A 17,832-nucleotide genomic window follows, 5' to 3' on the forward strand; every position below is an offset into this window, starting at 1 on the left:
TCTCTCTCTCTCTCTCTCTCTCTCTCTCTCTCTCTCTCTCTCTCTCTCTGTCTCTCTCTCTCTCTAATTAATTCACGCATTTCTTACAGGTCATATATAGTTCTACTACTGTGATGATGATGTGATATTATTTTATCCGCTCTTTATTCTTTAGTGTTGTGAACACATTCACTTCATCTGAGACAACGGCCAAACCCTCCATGTGGTTTCTATTTGTTGGTTTGTTTTTGTTTGTGCAGCAGAAACCTTAAAGTATGCAGTAAACAGCCTGTGATCTACATGCCTTAAGGTTTAGTGCACAGTCTGAGAACACACGCACACACGGGACAGTCCATAGGCGATGTGTTTAATAACATATGACTCTTTGATTCATGTGTCTGTAAGTTTCTCAACACGTTCTGAAAGTGTCTTTTGATGTGAACTGTTTAACTGAATGAAGTGTGTGTGTGTGTGTGTGCGTGCGTGTGTGTGTGTGTCTGCAGGTTGTTTCGAGTGCTGTATTAAATGTCTGGGCGGCGTTCCGTACGCATCGCTCGTGGCCACCATCCTGTGCTTCTCAGGTGTGGCGCTCTTCTGCGGCTGCGGTCATGTCGCCCTCACGGGCACCGTCACCATCCTGGAGAATCACTTTTCCAAGATCACCACCGATCACGCCATGCTGACTGACATGTGAGTCCATCCGTGTGTTATTGAGAATTTAGAGATTTCATTCGTATAAAATATCACGTGATTTCAGCTTTTCCTCAAAAGAATCCTTGTGTTTGACAGGACTGGAATTCTCCAGATGGTTTGGATGAAAAGTAAGCTGTTGTCATTTCTGTTTTTTGTCAGAGTTCAGCTCCTGCAGTACGTCATCTACGGCATCGCTTCGTTCTTCTTTCTGTACGGGATCATCCTGCTGGCCGAGGGATTTTACACCACCAGTGCAGTGAAAGAACTCCACAGCGAGTTTAAGACCACCATCTGTGGCCGCTGCATCAGTGGAATGGTACAGGACGTCTCATTCTTTACGCTTAATACAGAACACAATCCCAGAATGCAATGCAGCGAGTTCAATGAAGACATTAATCTGTGGTTTACCCAGTTTTGTGTTATCGGTCATTCTAGTCGTTTCCATCCTGACTGAGTTAGATTCAGGATGGTCATGCTAACATAATGAAATGTGGGTTTTTTCAGTTTGTGTTTCTGACGTATATCCTGGGCATCGCCTGGCTGGGTGTCTTCGGCTTCTCTGCAGTACCTGTGTTTCTTTTCTACAACATGTGGTCCACCTGCGCCGCCATGCGCTCACCGGTGGCTAACCTGACGTCTATCGAGAGCATCTGTGTGGACGTGCGTCAGTACGGTACGCTAGTTCCATAACTCCTGTATCGATGTTTTTACATAAGCATACATGTTTTGATAAATATGTTGTGCTCTCTAACAGGGATTATTCCATGGAACGCAACACCAGGCAAAGCTTGCGGCTCCACTCTGGGAGACATCTGTAACACCAGTGAGGTATGTCCTCACAAAACCACTTTCTCAAACATTCTTTTGACGTGAAGTGTTTATGTAACGAAACTATATTTTAACTGGACTGAAAGTGGTTGTTCTTTGTTTTCTGAACACATGATGCTTTGATGTTTGTTGTATTATGGGTGCATTTCAGTAATGCAGTCTGTCTGTCTGTCTGTCTGTCTGTCCGCAGTTCTACCTGTCTTACCACCTGTATATAGTAGCGTGTGCAGGAGCAGGTGCCACAGTCATCGCTCTGGTGAGTGTTTGTGTATTCATGTGTGTTTCTCCAGCCAATCACAAGCCTCTTCACTCTCAACTCCACCTACTGCAAACCACACGCTGCTCTGATGTGCTCTCCTTAAAGACACAGTTCACCCAAAAATATTCATTCCGTCATTATTTACTCCTCATCCAAACACACACACGGTTGTTGTTTTACAGTGAAAATGAAAGTAAATTCAGTCTGTAATCAAACGACTAAACAAATTCTGTTATTATGATCAACAAAAAGTTGAAGTTGTATGTATGTGACACTGAAACATGCGTGAAGATTCTTCACAACTGTCTAAAGAACATCACACGGAGTTTGTGAAATAATGACAGATGTGTCTTTATCGGGTGAACTTTTTCTTTTAAAGGGGTCATATGGCGCGAATACGTGTTATGTGGATATGTCGCCCATGCGTGTATTAGACGTGTAAAACTGCAGAAATGAAAGTGTGGGAACAAAAGAGTCGTTCTATGTAAAAGCGAATGCTCACCCACACCTGCCTGAAACACCTTGTGTAGCCACACCCCCACAAATCTACGTCAGTTGGTGGTCTGATTTGACTGAGACCGCCCAAATGTAGACGCAAGTAAGGTGGGCGTACCTGTCTGTACAATTGAAGAGGAACCTGATGTTCCAAATATGGTCAGAGGCGTTTCACGCTTGCAGTATTCCACCAATCACTACGCACTGGTGAACTGGCCAATCACAGCACACCTCGCTTTTCAGAGCCATGAGCTTTGTTAAACATCAGCGCGTTTCAGAGAGGCGGAGCAAAGAGGAGATACAAACATGCACGGTGTGTGGAAAATACAGCGTTTTAACCTTAAATGCTGTATACACATTACATCACATCTAAAACAAACCATAATATTCATTTTAGACGTGTCATATGACCCCTTTAAGGTTGTTTCTCACTAGCTGAGAAATTGGTTAGCGTGATGCCGGTGTTTGTGTCAAATCCTGCTTGAATGTTCACAAATGTTTTCAAATACATGCTTTTCTTTAGTTTTCTGAGTTTGTGAAAGTCCACAGACAGACCCAGAGATAGATACAGACAGACAGACAGACAGGTTAAAGATGTTTTCCTCAGTGTCACTCCATGCGCTCATGCATTCTTGTGCTTCTCTTCCACCAGCTCATCTACATGATGGTCACCACGTATAACTTTGCTGTTTTGAAGTTTAAGAGTCGAGAAGATTGCTGCACAAAATTTTAACTCGTGTCTCACTTTACTGAAATGAACTAGAACCCCTCACCTGATGGACTAAACAAACAGCAGCCAGTGTCATGTGTAAATATAGCGCTGTATAGAGATGTCTGTGCCATCACCACACAGTGTTCTTTTAAAACTGAGACTTCATATCAGACGATCAATAAGATCACCATCACAGGTCAGTGTTCTGGAAGTGTCTGTCGTCTTCGGTTGCTCCACAGAAAGTCTAAAGATCATCAGCTTAAACTCCTTCATTATTGTTGAGTTCTTTTCTGAAGCAGTGAACTCGTATGGAGGAAGTGAAGAAGACTCGCACTTCTGGAACTCGACTGTGACGCTCTACTAAGAGAAATAATGTTTTTTAGAAATGTGCTGGTGTTTTCTTCTTTTAACCCCGTTTATACACTTTTCATTTCTTTGCTTTTCTCATGTATGTTGATTTTTTAGTTTGTTTACATTGAGGACAGACTCGGTAATAAGATGTCACTATTCACAGTCTTCATGTTTTACTGCGGTTGATGCCACGTACGTTTGGTACTATTCTGTTAAACACACACACACACACACACACACATAGTGTTCCTGTCAGATAATAAATCTCGTGATGTCATGAAAAGACTCGCTCATAACAGCGTCTGCTTCCGCTATTAATCATTAAAAATAATAGAAAAGAACACATAGCTCGTGAACTCACACATGTTTGTGCCAAACACTATATATTTGACATTTTTGAGTTTTCAGCTTGTTTCAGTGAGTTAGGGTGTACAGCAAAGCACTAAGCCGTGAAAAACTGAATTACAGTGATTTACCCCTTTAACCGCGGTAAACACCGTGAAGCATGACCTGATGTGCCTTATTGCTGTATTATCAACTCGATGTTCTGAGTCTAAATTCTGATTGGATGAAAAACGTTTCAAGTTGTTTAAAGCCAATAAACACACACACACCTGGGATCTGTGCACAAATGTATTCAAGTTACATTGCTTAACAAAACTCACACAACCTAGAGAGATTTGTGTGAATCGGATAATAATAAAAGATTTCATAATAAAACGGCATCAATCACAATAAAGTGAAGCATCAAAGATGAATATTTTTGTTTATTAAAACAATAAAGGGCTTGAGGACTGATGCAGTGATTTTACCACGATAAAGGGTGTCGTTAAATGAAAATTCTGCCATTAGTTACTCGCCCTCAAGTAGTTTAACATCCCTAGGACCTCCGTTTTCCCCCAGAACGCAAATGAAGGTAGTTTTAGAAGGAAGCTTTCTGACTCCTCCATAGATTGCAACGCAACCACACATGAGCCACACGACAGTCGCTCGACGCATGCGCATTCTGACCACACAGGCTCTACGTCAGGACACGCATGCGCCGAGCGATGCTGACACCGGATGCACTGTCGTGTGGCTCTCGGGAACACTCAAATCAGGAAGTTCTTGAATGTAGTCGTTAGTTTTGTTTGTTTGCGCACGAAAAGTATCCTCGTCGCATTATATGAATTTATACTGAACCACCGGAGTCGCGTGGACTATTTTACGATGTCTTTACGCGCTTTCAGTGCTTTAAAGTTTGGTTGCATTGCAATCTTCTATGGAGGAGTCAGAAAGCTTCCTTCTAAAGCTGCCTTCATTTGCGTTTGTGGGAAAATGGAGGTCCTACAGATGTTAAACTGCTTGAGGGCGAGTAATAAATGGCCGAATGTTTGGTCGGAGTTCCCCTTTAAGTGTGTTGTAGGCGGTATCAGGGGTGAGGTGTGTGTTTGTCTGCACTTTGCTGCTCATCCAATCAGAATTTCGAGGCGGGGCTTTGATTTTGAACTCACTTTGCGTTTACACGCGTTCAGATTCACTTGTGTTAATCCAGTGTCAGTGTTATACAGCGTGTTTAATGTTTATAATGTCCCATATGTATAGATGTTCTAATATTTTTTTGATGGAGACGTGATGCTGCTTATATTCCAGGATCACGTGCGTGTTTGACAATTTCTTCTGTTAGTTTGTACGTGATCAGAATTAACAGACTGCATGCTTCACTTCACCTAAAGGTTATTTCATATGACCGTAAGATTTCAGTCGCTGTAGTTGAATCTTTCTATAAAAGAAATAAAAAGATACGTTGTGTACGAACTGTCCGTGATGTCTTTTATTGTGGTGTAGCGGAGCGGACGGACTGGGCGTTTTCTTGACTAACATCACGAGCTGCGCTGCTTAGCTTTTAATCCACTTTCTCTTGTTCACGTGTCTGTGTCTATCGACGTGTGTTATACTGGAACAATATTGAGTAGTTTGTAGTTGTTTGTGCATTAAAGGAATGGGCCATAAATAATCATTCTGTCATGATTTACTCATGTAGACCAAACCTGTGTAATGTTTTCATGAAGCTCGTATTGCGTTTGACTGAATCGAGAACAGCAGACGGGTTTGAAGTGACAGAATTTTCATTTTGGGCTGAACTGTTCCTTTAAACTTAGCGTGCGTGTTTCTGTCGTCTATATAGTTGTGTAGCTGTGGCTTTGCGTGTTTAACCTGCTCACCGGTCATCCGCTTGACCTTCTCTTGCAGATTCATTATCTAATGATCCTCTCTGCTAACTGGGCCTACCTTAAAGACGCCAGTCACTTACACTCGTACCAGGACATCAGAATGAAGGAGGAACAGGAGCTTCAGGACATCCAGTCTCGCTCCAAAGAATGTCTCAATTCATACTCGTAAGACGTGGAGGTGACGGACGCGGGCCGCTTTTATACTGCCAACTAAAGCCACCCTAACACACTAATGCATCTCTGCTCTTTTTCAACTAATGTGCTTTTTCCAGCCGCTTTTTTCTGGGGACCTCCTTTTGTATTTTATGTTGTGTACGTTTCTCCGTAGGTCAGATTTGTTGATGTTTTCTTCTGCTTCTGACCGTAGCCCTTTGTGAACCGGCGACGGCTGGGTAAAGTTCGAAACATTGCACTATCCAAAATGCAAATGAAAGGGCATTTATTTTACAAACCACTCGTAGACTATTGACAGATTTTTTTGTTGTCGGGAGAAACGTAAATCAATGTGATGTGAATCATAGAAAAAAGTCCCTCGTTCAAAATTTGAAAGTATTCCCTGTATTTGTATGATTTCTATGACTCGTTTTTCTAGTTTGGCTTATTGTTTCTAAGAAAAAGAATGAAACAAAACAAAAACATTCTCAGTGATTTATTCTGAAGTCATGAAAATGTCAATATGGTGTGATCTTTTTGATCGGTCGACTCAACTGATTTCTGTTCTTGGAAAGCATGATGTTTTTAGCAATTGAAGGTTTTCTTTAGAATGAAGTACTAGTTTACTCTTTACTTAATACTGTGGGCAGTACATGCGTAATACTATTTGTTTTGATAATAGTATGTGAACGGTAACGTGTTATGCAACGGTTTTAACAGTATTGTGATGCATTGAACTCACTACATCTTGATGTTGCATGTTTACGGCGAATGCCGTCCTTGAAAATAAAATATAATTTTTCCTTTTTTAAATTACATTTTGTAGTAAAATGTCTGAACTTTTGACAGTCCGTTTAAAAGAAACGTTACAATCACCAGTGACCGAATGTCCGGTTGTTTGCATTGCATTGTGGGAAACAGTACGTGAGGTATACAGTGTGCTTTATGTACTAAATATATATTAAATATACCAAGGATGTGTGTACTCTGAACAGTATGTAAGACTATTCCGAATGTTTCAAGGCCGGGTCAGAATCTTGTATGCAGGGATCTAGAATGACCGCTACTATCAAATCGGCCTCACGATTGAAAATGTTTGCTGTTGTTATACAATCGATCATTCAAAAGTATCATTAAGAGTTGTGTGTCTAAGATGTGTGGCGCATTAGAGTGTCCATGAACTCGATGTGTGATGCAGAAAAACCGCAAACGTCCAGTGGTTGTACTGAACACACATTAATGACATCATCGTGATTTTTCCTGCTTGCTTAGAAGCCCACAGGATTCTCAAATCATCCTGATGAACATGAAGTATAAAACCATTTGGGTTCTGTTAGAAAAGAATGTACAATATCTGTATGTTTACAGTAAGAAACTCAGACCTACGGTTGCTATGACCGGATGTCAGCTAAAACGTGTCGAATTGGTTGAACATGATGAGGGAAGAGGCTCAGGCTGTTTTTCTTTGGGGTTTTTTCAGCGTGTTAAATGGAATAGTGTGAGTAATGTGACCCAGTTCAGAAAGTGGAGCGCGACGCTTTGTTTTCTCGTTTAGTTTGGATTGAGGGAGGTTCAACAAACGTGCAATTGTAAATACTGACAAATCTTGCTGTGACTTTTATAAAAGGTAAACGACATTGCTAGTGTTTGAGGGAATAAACCTGTGATGGTATCAGTTGTGGTTATTTGTACTGACTGTGTTTGCAGCATTTGCCTTTCTGCTTTTTAACATGATATAACGTGGTTACATATAGAGAATTGTTTAGTTCAAGTCATGTGTTTATTGGTTTATGTATTCTGTATAGTATCTTTGTAACCTGTAGTCAAACATTAGTTTTAATAACTGTAGGCATTTCTTTGAGTTTTTCTGTATCGACTGCATTTTGAGATTTAAACAGACGTTAATGGTGATATTTTGTCTAAACCTCTCTGTAATTCAGGACACTGTTTTATAAACTCCAAGAGAATGATTTTTATCTGATGAAAATGTGTTTGTGTATTTCTTGTATTTGTGCAGGTTTAAAAGTTTCCCCTCAAGGCTTTAAACTGGTAACATTCAACGTGTTTAATTCGCCCATAAAGCAGGTGGACGATTATGATTTTACCCAAAAAGTGGTCATTTGATATTTGTGTGCTCAGACCTTCAAACAAGTTCTTGTATTTTATGACAAATAAAACAGACGTGGTGTTTCACCGAGCCTTTTTCGAGATCACTTGTTGCACGTTGAAAACATGTTTGCGTGTCAGATCATTTTTCTTCATGCATTAACAAAATGAAACTTGCCGTAATATCACATTTATTCACATTTTAATAAATGCACAGATTCAGACACACAGCTTCGATTTATTGTGTGAATAAAAAAGAAGATTAAAAATACACACAAGATCCTAAAATCATAAACGTGAGGAGACTCGCTGGTCTTCACCAGAACTCCTCGTCTGGTTCTTCGTGTGAAACTGCATCGATGCTGGAAAACAAATGAAATGTTTGTCACTGGAACAGAATTCTGTGCGTTTACAATCTCAGCTGATTAAAATATAAACAGACCTGTCATCGTTGATTTCAGACAGAAGATGCTCCTCCTGAGGGCTTTCACGGTCAGACTCTTTCTTTGGGCTCTTAAAGTTCAGAAACACACAATAAAGATTTCAATTAATAAAAGTTTATTGACACACACACACACAGAGCGAGAGAAGATAAATAAAAGTGTGCTGAAATATCACGATTACTCGTCAGTGAGATGTGATGTTTTTTATGCACCTGCTCTGGTTTTCCCTGCGTGAGGATCATCATGTATTTCTCCAGTGGATTGATGACATCAGCAACTCTCTCAGCTTCTTCATCTCGTCCTCCAATCACTGAGGCCGCTCCTGTCACATGTTCTTCTTCCGCTTCTTTCTCATGTTGAATCTCCTTTAACAAGATCAAAAGTAAAGATCTCATTATAAACACCTCACAGTCCATTTACAGCAGTATAACCATCCGTCTCTGTGACATCACGTGATGAGGGGAGGGACTACATTCATCACTCATATTTACAACATGCAACAAGATCAAAAGTCTTTTAACAAGAAAACACCTCCCACGCAGAGTTCAAAGCAAGTGTGTGTTGCTCTCTCACCAGCTCTTGCTCTAATCTCTCGTCCTCTCTTTCCTCTGGTCTCTCCTCCTCTTCACGGGCGTCTGATGAAGGTACGGCTGAAAACACCATGCCACACATCACACAGTATATTCATAACCATCAGATGTGTGACATCAGAGCTGCAGAAACTAATGAGGAACAAACAACAGCAGGGCAGACGGACGGCTGTGAGAACATGAGGCGTCTCACCCTCATCCCGCAGACAGCGCTGTGTGTGTGTATCCTGTAGTTTCTCCAGTATACACTCCTGATCTACACACTCCACTGAACACACAAACACACGTGACACGCATATCTCAGCATCTACAGGTCTGTCATGACACCGTATGACCACAGCCCTCGAGAGAGAAAGTCGCGACAAGGGAAGTTCAACATTCCGCGTGTCACGTGATTCATGGAGCCTTTAGAAAGTCATGTTTTCTCTTCAAATGCTTTGTTTCTTTGATTTATTAAATGACTAACGTCTTTAAATGGATTACAAGTTCGTCACAATCGGTCTGTTTTGCTGCAGCTCCGTGCGTTACCAGTAACTTCCAGAAACTATTGAGAGGCTCCATGAGCCGCCACTGCTGCCAAACTACAGTTCCATTGGAGTCACCCGAGTTGACGCAACTCTCTCTCTCTCTCTCAATGGGTAGGACTGAAGAAGTTGTGAGGAGAACATACGTGGTTCAGGGTCGGTGAGGTCATGAAGACTGATCTTCTCAGGCTGTGATGATGACCCTTGAGATGATGATGATGATGATGATGATGATGAGGGGGAGGAGATCATCTGCTGGAGTCTGGGTGGACTGCACGAAACAAATCACATCGTCGCAATCTAACAATCCCAATATTTATTGTGATGGATGATGTTTGCGTAGTGTTTTGCACTGTTTGCCTGGCTGGGGGGGGCTGCTTTAGAATTAGAATTTTAAAGTTTTACAAACTTAATTTTTTAAATATTACATATAGGAATGTATAGTCTGTTTAACATGTGACCTGTGTTTCTCTCTCCTTTATCTTAAATGTGTGTGTGTTCATGTTTTTATATGTTAGTGGGGACCTAAACCTGAATACACACCAACACATGGGGACTCGTGTCACTGTGGGGACTAAAATTGAGGTCCTCATGGGCACAAAAGCTAATAAATTGTACAGAACAATATTTTTTACAAATCTAAAAATGCAAAAAGTGTTCTATGATCTTTAGGTTTAGGGATAGGGTTAGGGATAGGGGATAGAATATACAGTTTGTACAGTATAAAAACATTACGCCTATGGACTGTCCCCACGGAGATAATAAACCAGACGTGTGTGTGTGTGTGGAGTTGTGAGTCCGTGTTTCGTATGTGGGTGTGTTTGAACCGGAGTGTGCGTGTCTGTCTTCTGTGTGTGTTCACATCTTTGTTTTTACTTGTATAACTTCAGATGAACTAAAAACTGAAGCAATGAAACAGGTAAACAGCGCTATATAAAGAAAGTTGAGTCGAGTTAAAGACTGCGATGGATGATGGATGTGATGTACCTGCTGTGGTCTCGTGTTGTGCTCTTCATGGTGGGGCTGCTGACAGACGTCAGGTCTCTGCTGTCCGCAGGAGGGATCGGTGAGATCTGTCGGTCTGTCCTCAGATCAGTGAACATCACCGCCGGTCCTTCAGTGTCAGTCTTCCTCAGCCGGTCTGAGTCAAACAGTAAACATCTCACTTACACCTGCTGTACATGTGAAGCATCTCTGAAGTGACGTCATCAGTGTCTTATATTACAATCGTGTGGAGAAAAAACTGTTGTGACAAGAGACGAATGAATGACACGCACAAAGCCATCACACAATCATGTTTAAGAGTGACAGACAGCGATACCGTGAGCGACGGGATGGGTCTGATGAGCGTCTGGTCTGGAAATGGAGACGGGTGTGGAAGACAATCGTCTGGCGGGAGGAGAGCCGAGTCTGGGTGGAGTCTGGTCTCCTGAAGGAGGTCTGCCGAGCGGCTGGTGTGGATCTAAAGCTCCGCTGAACGTGACTCTGGGTTTGATGTAAGACGTGGATGTTGTGGTCCTGTGACGTGACGCATCAGCTCTCTGCTGGTGGGTTCTGTAAGCGTCTTCTAATCGGTCAGCTTCTATTTCCAGCTCTCGTATTCTGGTCAAAGCACCAGACAGCAGTTCAGAGTCTCGCTCGGGAGCCTCGACACGACACCGCGGAGCTCTGAGAGTCACTCCTGCTTCACACAAAGCGGCATCAGAACCTGTCGCTCGTCTGAAGAGAGCGCTGTCGATAGACATGTCTGGAGGATTCAGACAGAGAACAGATCGATCTACCAGAGAAGGTTTGGGATTGCGAAGAATCTCATTCTCTAGAGCTGCGCTCCCATCACCGACACAACACACAAACAAAGAACAGAGAACAGATTGAGAGGCTAATCACAGGGTTCCCACACCTAAAACAACTGCAGAGAATTACAGGATTTATATCCAATATTTCATTCTCATTCCCAGATAAAGAAATAAATGTGGCAACCCTGAGAGACATACATTTGCAAGTTTTTAGCTTGCAAATCTGTACGAAAGAGATTTCGGATCTAGAAAGAGGCTGAATATCAGATTCACTGAAACCTGTAACACAGAATGTTTGATTTGTGTCATGAATGCTCAGTGTTTAGTGTAAAGCACAGTAAATGATGCTCAAAACGGTCTAGTCAGAGGATATGGAATAAATGGTAATCTAGTGAGTCAGGTCCATCAGTGTGTGATCAGGGCTGTACATCAGCAGCAATGGATGTAAAGTGCTTGAGGTTTGAGAGAATCTGGAGAGAATCGCGGTTATAAGCGCTTCAGACAGTGTGTGAAGAACCTTGTTGTGTGTGTTTCAGCTGAAGTTGAATCTCTTCAGCGTTTGCGTTCATCCACCGCGTGCGTTCCTCACACTCCATCAGCTGAGCCTTTAACAGAGCGCACTTCTGCACCTACACACGCGCAAACACACACACGATAACACGCACAAACACACACTTGCGTCAGAATATAGTCCAGATGACATTATTTTCCGGATAATTCAGCACATTCTGATGAGCATAATGAGTCCGAGCATGTGTTTTGTTTAGTTTGTGGTGCTCATTAGAGTGCCATGATGAGTGATGAGTGTTTGAGGGGTCCGTAAGACTGACCTCATGTTGAAGCTGCGTGTGCAGAACATTCTTCTGCGTCTCAAACTCTTCTTCATCACGTCTGCGTGCCGTCTGCAGTCTCTGCAGCTCTGCCTGCAGCCGCAGCTGCTCTTCAGACGGACCGCTGACTTCTACACAACGACAACAACACATCTGTGTGGAACTGAAGACAACAACGGAGCTCAACTAGCAAACAGTTCTGTGTTCCAGTAAAACCAGGCAACAGAGCACATGCAAACAGACATGCGTATCTGAGCCCTGTAGAGGTGAAACTGAACGTATATTTACTCGGCAAATGTTTGTTGCATTTTGATCCTCTCGGAATAGAAGAACAAACAGAAAAACAGTTTTTCTCGATGCATTCAGACAGAATCAACGAGCCGCATTCATGTACACTGAAGCACAAACACTCAACATACTGTATGTGACATGAATTACATATTGAACCAATCATTTACTCTGCCAAATAGAATACTTATGAGAAGCACAGTGCTTTTAGAAAAGCAGGAAGTGTTGTTGTCACTGTTCATGTATGTTGGGGGTTTAGAAACACACCTTAAGCCACGGTCACACTAGACTTCACTTTCCATCCACACATGCAAATGCGTCAGACTGCAAGCCCGTCCAAACATATTTCACGTTTCGCCTCGCAGCAAACTTCCCGTTTGGTGAACTTTGACCTGTGAATTCGCGTCACGTGAATGGGTGAGACCAATAGAAGGTCAAAACCTCACAACGTGACCTCTCAGCACAGAAATGTCAAAGATGGAGGAATCGGCTGCATTTCTGCAGCAGCGTCTGAACGAGTTTTGCATGCTCAAAGTCTAGTGTGACCGTGGCATTACTGTGGTAAAATCATGGTAACTCATGGCCTTCCGCTGGATTCAGACAGAATATCACCATCGACCAGACAGACCTCGTGCGAGTCGCCGGTTCTCCTCCAGCTGTTGTCTCGTGAGTCTGATCTGTGTCTGATGTTCAAGCGTTTGTCTCTTCAGCTCTGAATAATCCCTCATGTCGTCCAGTTTCTCCTCAAGCTGACGTTTCTGTCCTCTGAGCGTCTCCAGCTCCATCTCAAACACACCAGACACGCCACTTCAGAATCTCCCCTGACGCCATCACATCACTCAACTCAAGATTTACACATCATAAGTGTGTTGGTTTTACCAGCAGACGTTTGACTTCTGATAAACTTCTCTCGTGTTCTTCAGCTTTAGCTTCAATAACAGCCCATTCTTTCTGCAGACCAACACTTTCAACTGCAGACACACAAAACATCAACACACACACTATATACACACACTAGCGCTCAAAGGTTTTTGGACACTTACTTGCGTGTAAAGTTTTCCATATTTTGGAGTAATAATAAACTCATCAAAAGTATTAAACAAATGAAAGGGAACTATGGGAATTATGTTCTAAGTAACTAAAATAATAATAATAATAATTCAAACGTGTTGTATTTTATCATGATCAATTTGCAGAAATGTTTTCTTGTCATTTTCTCAAGCAGCTTCAGGAGGTCTCGCCCTGCCATGCTTTTCAAACCATATTAAAGGAGTTCGCATCTGTTCTGTGCTCTTATTGGCTGCTCTCTCTTCATTATTCAGTCAAGGTCAGCCATTTCAAAAACTTTTTTTATGAAATAAAATGTTTTGTCACGAAAAAGAACATGTTTGTTAGCAAAATTATATTTTTGTCTACTAAACAAATTTCAGACATTTAAGCGTACACTCTCAGATCAAGAGGTTTTTTTGTCAAATAACATGAAACATTTCACCAGCGTCCAAAAACTTGACCGGTAGTGTAAACATCTGATATAATATATGTCACTTAGATTTCAACATTCAAACCTTTATTCTTTTTCTCATTTTCAGCGAGCATCTCAGTTCTCTTCATGTAATCTTCCTTCAGTTCCAGCTGATACCTGACAAACACACGCGCACGCACACACACATGTCTGGTTTACTATCTCCGTGGGGACAGTCCATAGGCGTAATGTTTTTATACTGTACAAACTGTATATTCTATCCCCTATCCCTAACCCTATCCCTAAACCTAAAGATCATAGAACACTTTTTGCATTTTTAGATCTTTTTTAAATATTGTTCTGTACAATTTATTAGCTTTTGTGCCCATGAGGACCTCAGTTTTGGTCCCCACGGTGACACGAGTCCCCATGTGCTGGTGTGCGTTCAGGTTTAGGTCCCCACCGGGATATACAAACATGAACACACACACACACACACACACACTCTTGTCAGTTTTTCTTTTATATACTTGAGGATGTATTGAGCACTGATCCAAAGAGACAAGAGCTGGTGATGTGGTAACAGTGAGATGTGCGGGTTGTTTGACAAGAGCGCCCCCTGCAGGATTCAGAACAGACGTCGACTCATTTGCACTCACTTCATCACCTCGCTCTTCAGTTTCTGCTGGAACGAATCCTCCGTGTTCTTCACAGACAGCTCTCTTCTCCTCATCAGATCTTCCACGGTCTTCATCTTCTCCTCGTGAAACTTACACGACCTGCGCTCAAGACACAAACGATGTTTAGCGACACCCCAGGACCCGAGCGAAAGAGAAACAAGAGGCTTTCGGGTGTGCGACTCACTTCTCAAAGGCTTCAGTTCTCCGTTTGACTTCCGTCTCTCTGTGACGCACAGATTCAATGTCCTTCAGCAACATCTGTCTTTGTGTGTAAAGCTCCTTCTCCTCCATCTGGATTGGGTTGAAGCACATTGTTAGTTTAACAGAGTAACTTGGCTTTAAAGATGAAGATGTCCTACCTCCTGATGTTTCTGTAATCGCTGGATGGCGTTTCTTTCACGGCTCACGAGAGCTTCCGACCTCAGCTCGTGCGTTCTCTCCATGTCTCGCCTCAGCTCCAGGATTTCTTTACGAGATTTCTCTTGTTCCTCTCTCTTCACCTTCGTGATCTCCACATCCATGAAGTGCTGAAGCTGTGTGACGACGATGGAAACATCAGGATGAGCTCTTAAACTAACACACCCTTACAAACAAACCTTTACTCTTGAAACTAAAATAAGAACGCATACTATGAAGTTTGATGTCGTTTTCAGAAATAGTGTCCACCTAAAATGAAGTGTAGTGACCGTCAGGTGCGATGAAGACACACCTTTGCTTTGAGTTCCACCTGAGCTTGTTCTTCGATGTCTCTTCTGTGTTGTGTGAGTTTGGCCTCCACAGACGTCCAGCGGTCCTCTCTGTTTCTCACGCGCTCATACTCCTGCTCGATCATCTGCATCTTCTCCACTGCACAACACACGTGACACGCTCTGACGCTCAAACACAACCAACTCCAATAGTTCACCGAGCAAAAGACGAGAAGCAGCCAACATGAAGGCCTTCGACATACCGAGAGACTCTTTATGAGCGTCTTCAGCGGAGGTTTGAGAGGCGGCGTCGCAGTTTACTGAACCATGAAGATGATCTGCGACTTCTGTAAACAAAGTCATCAAGAATCCTGTGGAGAAAACAACAACCACTCCTCCTCAACTTCTACTGAAGTATTCAATCATATGAAAACCATTCATCTTTGGGAAGTAACCAGTCACGATGGACTGAAACAAGCAAACAAATGTATAAAGAACGCTTCGTGAAACCGGCCGCAGGAGCAACTCGCTTCTCCTAGAATTCACAATGAGCTATGAAAACATTAGGATGTATTAACACTTTGTTTGTTTCAAATAAAACATCATATCATATCATACCTGTCTGTCCCTTCTGGAGATTTGACATCTGTTCAAAGATTAAAGAATGAAAAAACACAAGTACTACTATTAATTCAGCGTCAGCTTTACACACAGGTAATATCCTCTCGTGACGTATTTATTACCACAGCTTTGTATAAAGGCATGTGAGGGCTGATCTTCATAAGCTGAAGGAGATCTCTGCTCGACAGCACCTTCAAGTCAAACAAACAAAAACAAATGACATCATCATCATTCTATTCCTGCACTTCAGATTTAAACAAACCGTTGATAAAATCACCTTGTCTTTACTCATTCCACACTCTGGATAGAAGACAGACAGCGTGTATTCACAGCCGATGCTCTTCAGGTGATCGATCATCACACTGTTACACGCTGTAGCTAACACGGCTGATGATGCTGCTGATGCTGATCTGAGGACAGTGCGTCGTGTCCGAACCGGCTGCTGCAGCTCCTGGATCAGCTGATTCCGAAGCTGCGTCTGCAGAACATCACATGATCACAACGACCGAACAAAACATGAAAACACAAACTTTACTGGAGTTAATAATGGGAATTGTATAGGTTTGAATGGAAACTATAATGGTGTAACTAGTTACTACGTAATTAGTTACTGTCATTTAATTGCTTCTCCTTTGAAAAAGTAAAGTAAGGGATTACTCTTATTTTTTCTGTTATTTAATTACAGTTACTTCTGATGCAATTAAACTCAATACTGTGTGTAATATACGCATGTGTGTGTGCAATAGTGGAATTGACATCAAAATTCAAAGTCTAACCTTAAAATCCGTGCTTTAATGTATAATTTGTAATACTTTGGTCAGTTAATAAGAGTACTTTATGTAGTTTTATATGATTTATTTGACTGAATTAAAAGAGTTGTTTCACGTCTATCCTTGAATCACTTAACTAATCAAGGTTGATGTAGGATATAGAAAGTCATTAGTAATAAGTCATTAAATACTTTCTGGAGAGAGTCATCTGTACAGAAATCTAATTACACTATTGACTATGTGATTAGTAACTAGTAATTCATTACTTTTTCAGAGGAACTTGCTCAACACTGGTAATGTGTTGGGATTTTAATTGGTCTGAACCAATAGAACACCAATAAATCCTACTGGGATGAGACCCAAAACACATTTTGTACTGGTTTAACTTTTTATGGCTCATAATCATAATTGAAACCAGCAGAATTTGTATTGACAGGTACGTATGTGTTGCTAGGCAGTTGCTAATAGACACAGTTTATAGAAGCATCTTAACCGTCCTCTCCAGTCCTACTTGTAAACATTGTTTTGTAGTCTACACTTACTGTGTTAGCTCGTTAAAAATGTTATAATGCGCTCACAATTGTAAGATAAAATCATCGGTTACATGAATAAGTTACATGTAAATAAAACCCTTGCTGTGCAGTGACTGTAGAATGAACACAAACCTTCAGAGAGTCGAGCAGCCCGCGGCTCTTAAACGTCTGATAAAGCTTCTGTCTGATCTCATCTGCAGATAAACTTTCTTCTTCATTCACAGACATGATCGGATCATTCGTAATATTTCATCGGTCGATGTTCTCTATCACGCGCCGTTCCTTAGCAACGCCAGGTCTCGCGGAAATCCTTTTAAATTTCTAACGGCCAGCAGACTATTACACTTCCGGGTTTATCCCGATGACGCAGATATCATACAGCGCTCTGATTGGCTGTTTGTGTCGCTGCGTAACACCAAAGATCACACAGATTAACAAGATGCCGCACTCAATGTCTTTTTGTACTTCTTTGGTAAAGCTCAATTAAAAAAAAAAGTTGCCGCACTCCAAGTACATAGGCTTGTTCGACTTGATGCGGCGCCGAAGATCCGATACATACGTACATAGAAAAACGATAAATAGTTTGCTTTCGAATCGCTCTCGCGCTACTTTGATGTCATCCGCCTGTCGGATCTTGCGGCGCCGCATCAAATCGAACAAGCCTCATATCTCTGCAGGCCGGCGCGCTCCCGAATGGGGCGTGGACTCCAAAATTGGGTGGTAACCTCCAAAAGGAGGCATACGCTCTGCAGCACTGCATGAAGAACCACACGCCTATAGACTTCATTTACTTTTCCAAATAGAGGTTTGCAAGTTGAAC

The 17,832-nt window shown here is 41.9% G+C and overlaps 2 protein-coding genes across 9 annotated transcripts in view; one reads left to right on the forward strand and one right to left on the reverse strand.

Annotated features, from left to right (window-relative positions):
* Positions 1–7,670, forward strand: part of gpm6bb (glycoprotein M6Bb) — a 28,382-nt gene extending 20,712 nt beyond the window's left edge. For 2 of the 3 annotated variants that reach the window (XM_057336882.1, XM_057336881.1), the window contains exons 2-7: positions 483–669; positions 832–988; positions 1,177–1,345; positions 1,427–1,500; positions 1,691–1,756; positions 5,550–7,670. In XM_057336882.1, the coding sequence (XP_057192865.1) occupies positions 483–669; positions 832–988; positions 1,177–1,345; positions 1,427–1,500; positions 1,691–1,756; positions 5,550–5,699 (803 nt within the window). In that variant the 3' untranslated portion in view covers positions 5,700–7,670. Of the gene's footprint in view, positions 1–482; positions 670–831; positions 989–1,176; positions 1,346–1,426; positions 1,501–1,690; positions 1,757–2,906; positions 5,111–5,549 lie in introns of those variants that run through there. The other variant, XM_057336883.1, reaches the window with a different exon arrangement.
* ofd1 (OFD1 centriole and centriolar satellite protein) lies at positions 5,793–17,694 on the reverse strand. Of its 6 annotated transcripts, none has more exons than XM_057336857.1 (22): positions 17,145–17,692; positions 15,987–16,187; positions 15,832–15,900; positions 15,707–15,734; positions 15,352–15,435; positions 15,112–15,248; positions 14,762–14,935; positions 14,587–14,693; positions 14,382–14,501; positions 13,826–13,899; positions 13,140–13,231; positions 12,889–13,045; positions 11,973–12,103; positions 11,660–11,771; positions 10,668–11,168; positions 10,334–10,487; positions 9,493–9,617; positions 9,016–9,090; positions 8,806–8,882; positions 8,445–8,597; positions 8,232–8,302; positions 5,793–8,151 (listed from the first exon to the last, which is right to left on the reverse strand). In XM_057336857.1, the coding sequence occupies exons 1-22, from the start codon at positions 17,238–17,240 to the stop codon at positions 8,106–8,108; spliced, it is 2,784 nt and encodes a 927-aa protein (XP_057192840.1). In that variant the 5' UTR covers positions 17,241–17,692; the 3' UTR covers positions 5,793–8,105. The 6 variants fall into 6 exon arrangements, 5 of the variants coding, with proteins under 5 accessions (XP_057192840.1, XP_057192843.1, XP_057192842.1 ...); XM_057336860.1 differs by having other exon boundaries at positions 10,668–11,027; positions 15,352–15,459; XM_057336859.1 differs by having other exon boundaries at positions 10,668–11,093; positions 15,352–15,459.
* Between the last annotated feature and the right edge of the window lie 138 nt (positions 17,695–17,832).

Source organism: Triplophysa rosa, linkage group LG6, assembly GCF_024868665.1.
Source record: "Triplophysa rosa linkage group LG6, Trosa_1v2, whole genome shotgun sequence".
In the NCBI taxonomy this organism is placed as follows: Eukaryota; Metazoa; Chordata; class Actinopteri; order Cypriniformes; family Nemacheilidae; genus Triplophysa; species Triplophysa rosa.

Coding starts and splice junctions, on each gene's coding strand:
- ofd1 (XM_057336856.1), bottom strand. CDS start 17,240: ATGTCTGTGAATGAAGAAGAAAGTTTATCTGCAGATGAGATCAGACAG. Junction 15,901..15,986: donor GTGGAATGAGTAAAGACAAG/GTGATTTTATCA, acceptor TTTGACTTGAAG/GTGCTGTCGAGCAGAGATCT. Junction 8,598..8,805: donor AGAGATTAGAGCAAGAGCTG/GTGAGAGAGCAA, acceptor ATCTTGTTAAAG/GAGATTCAACATGAGAAAGA.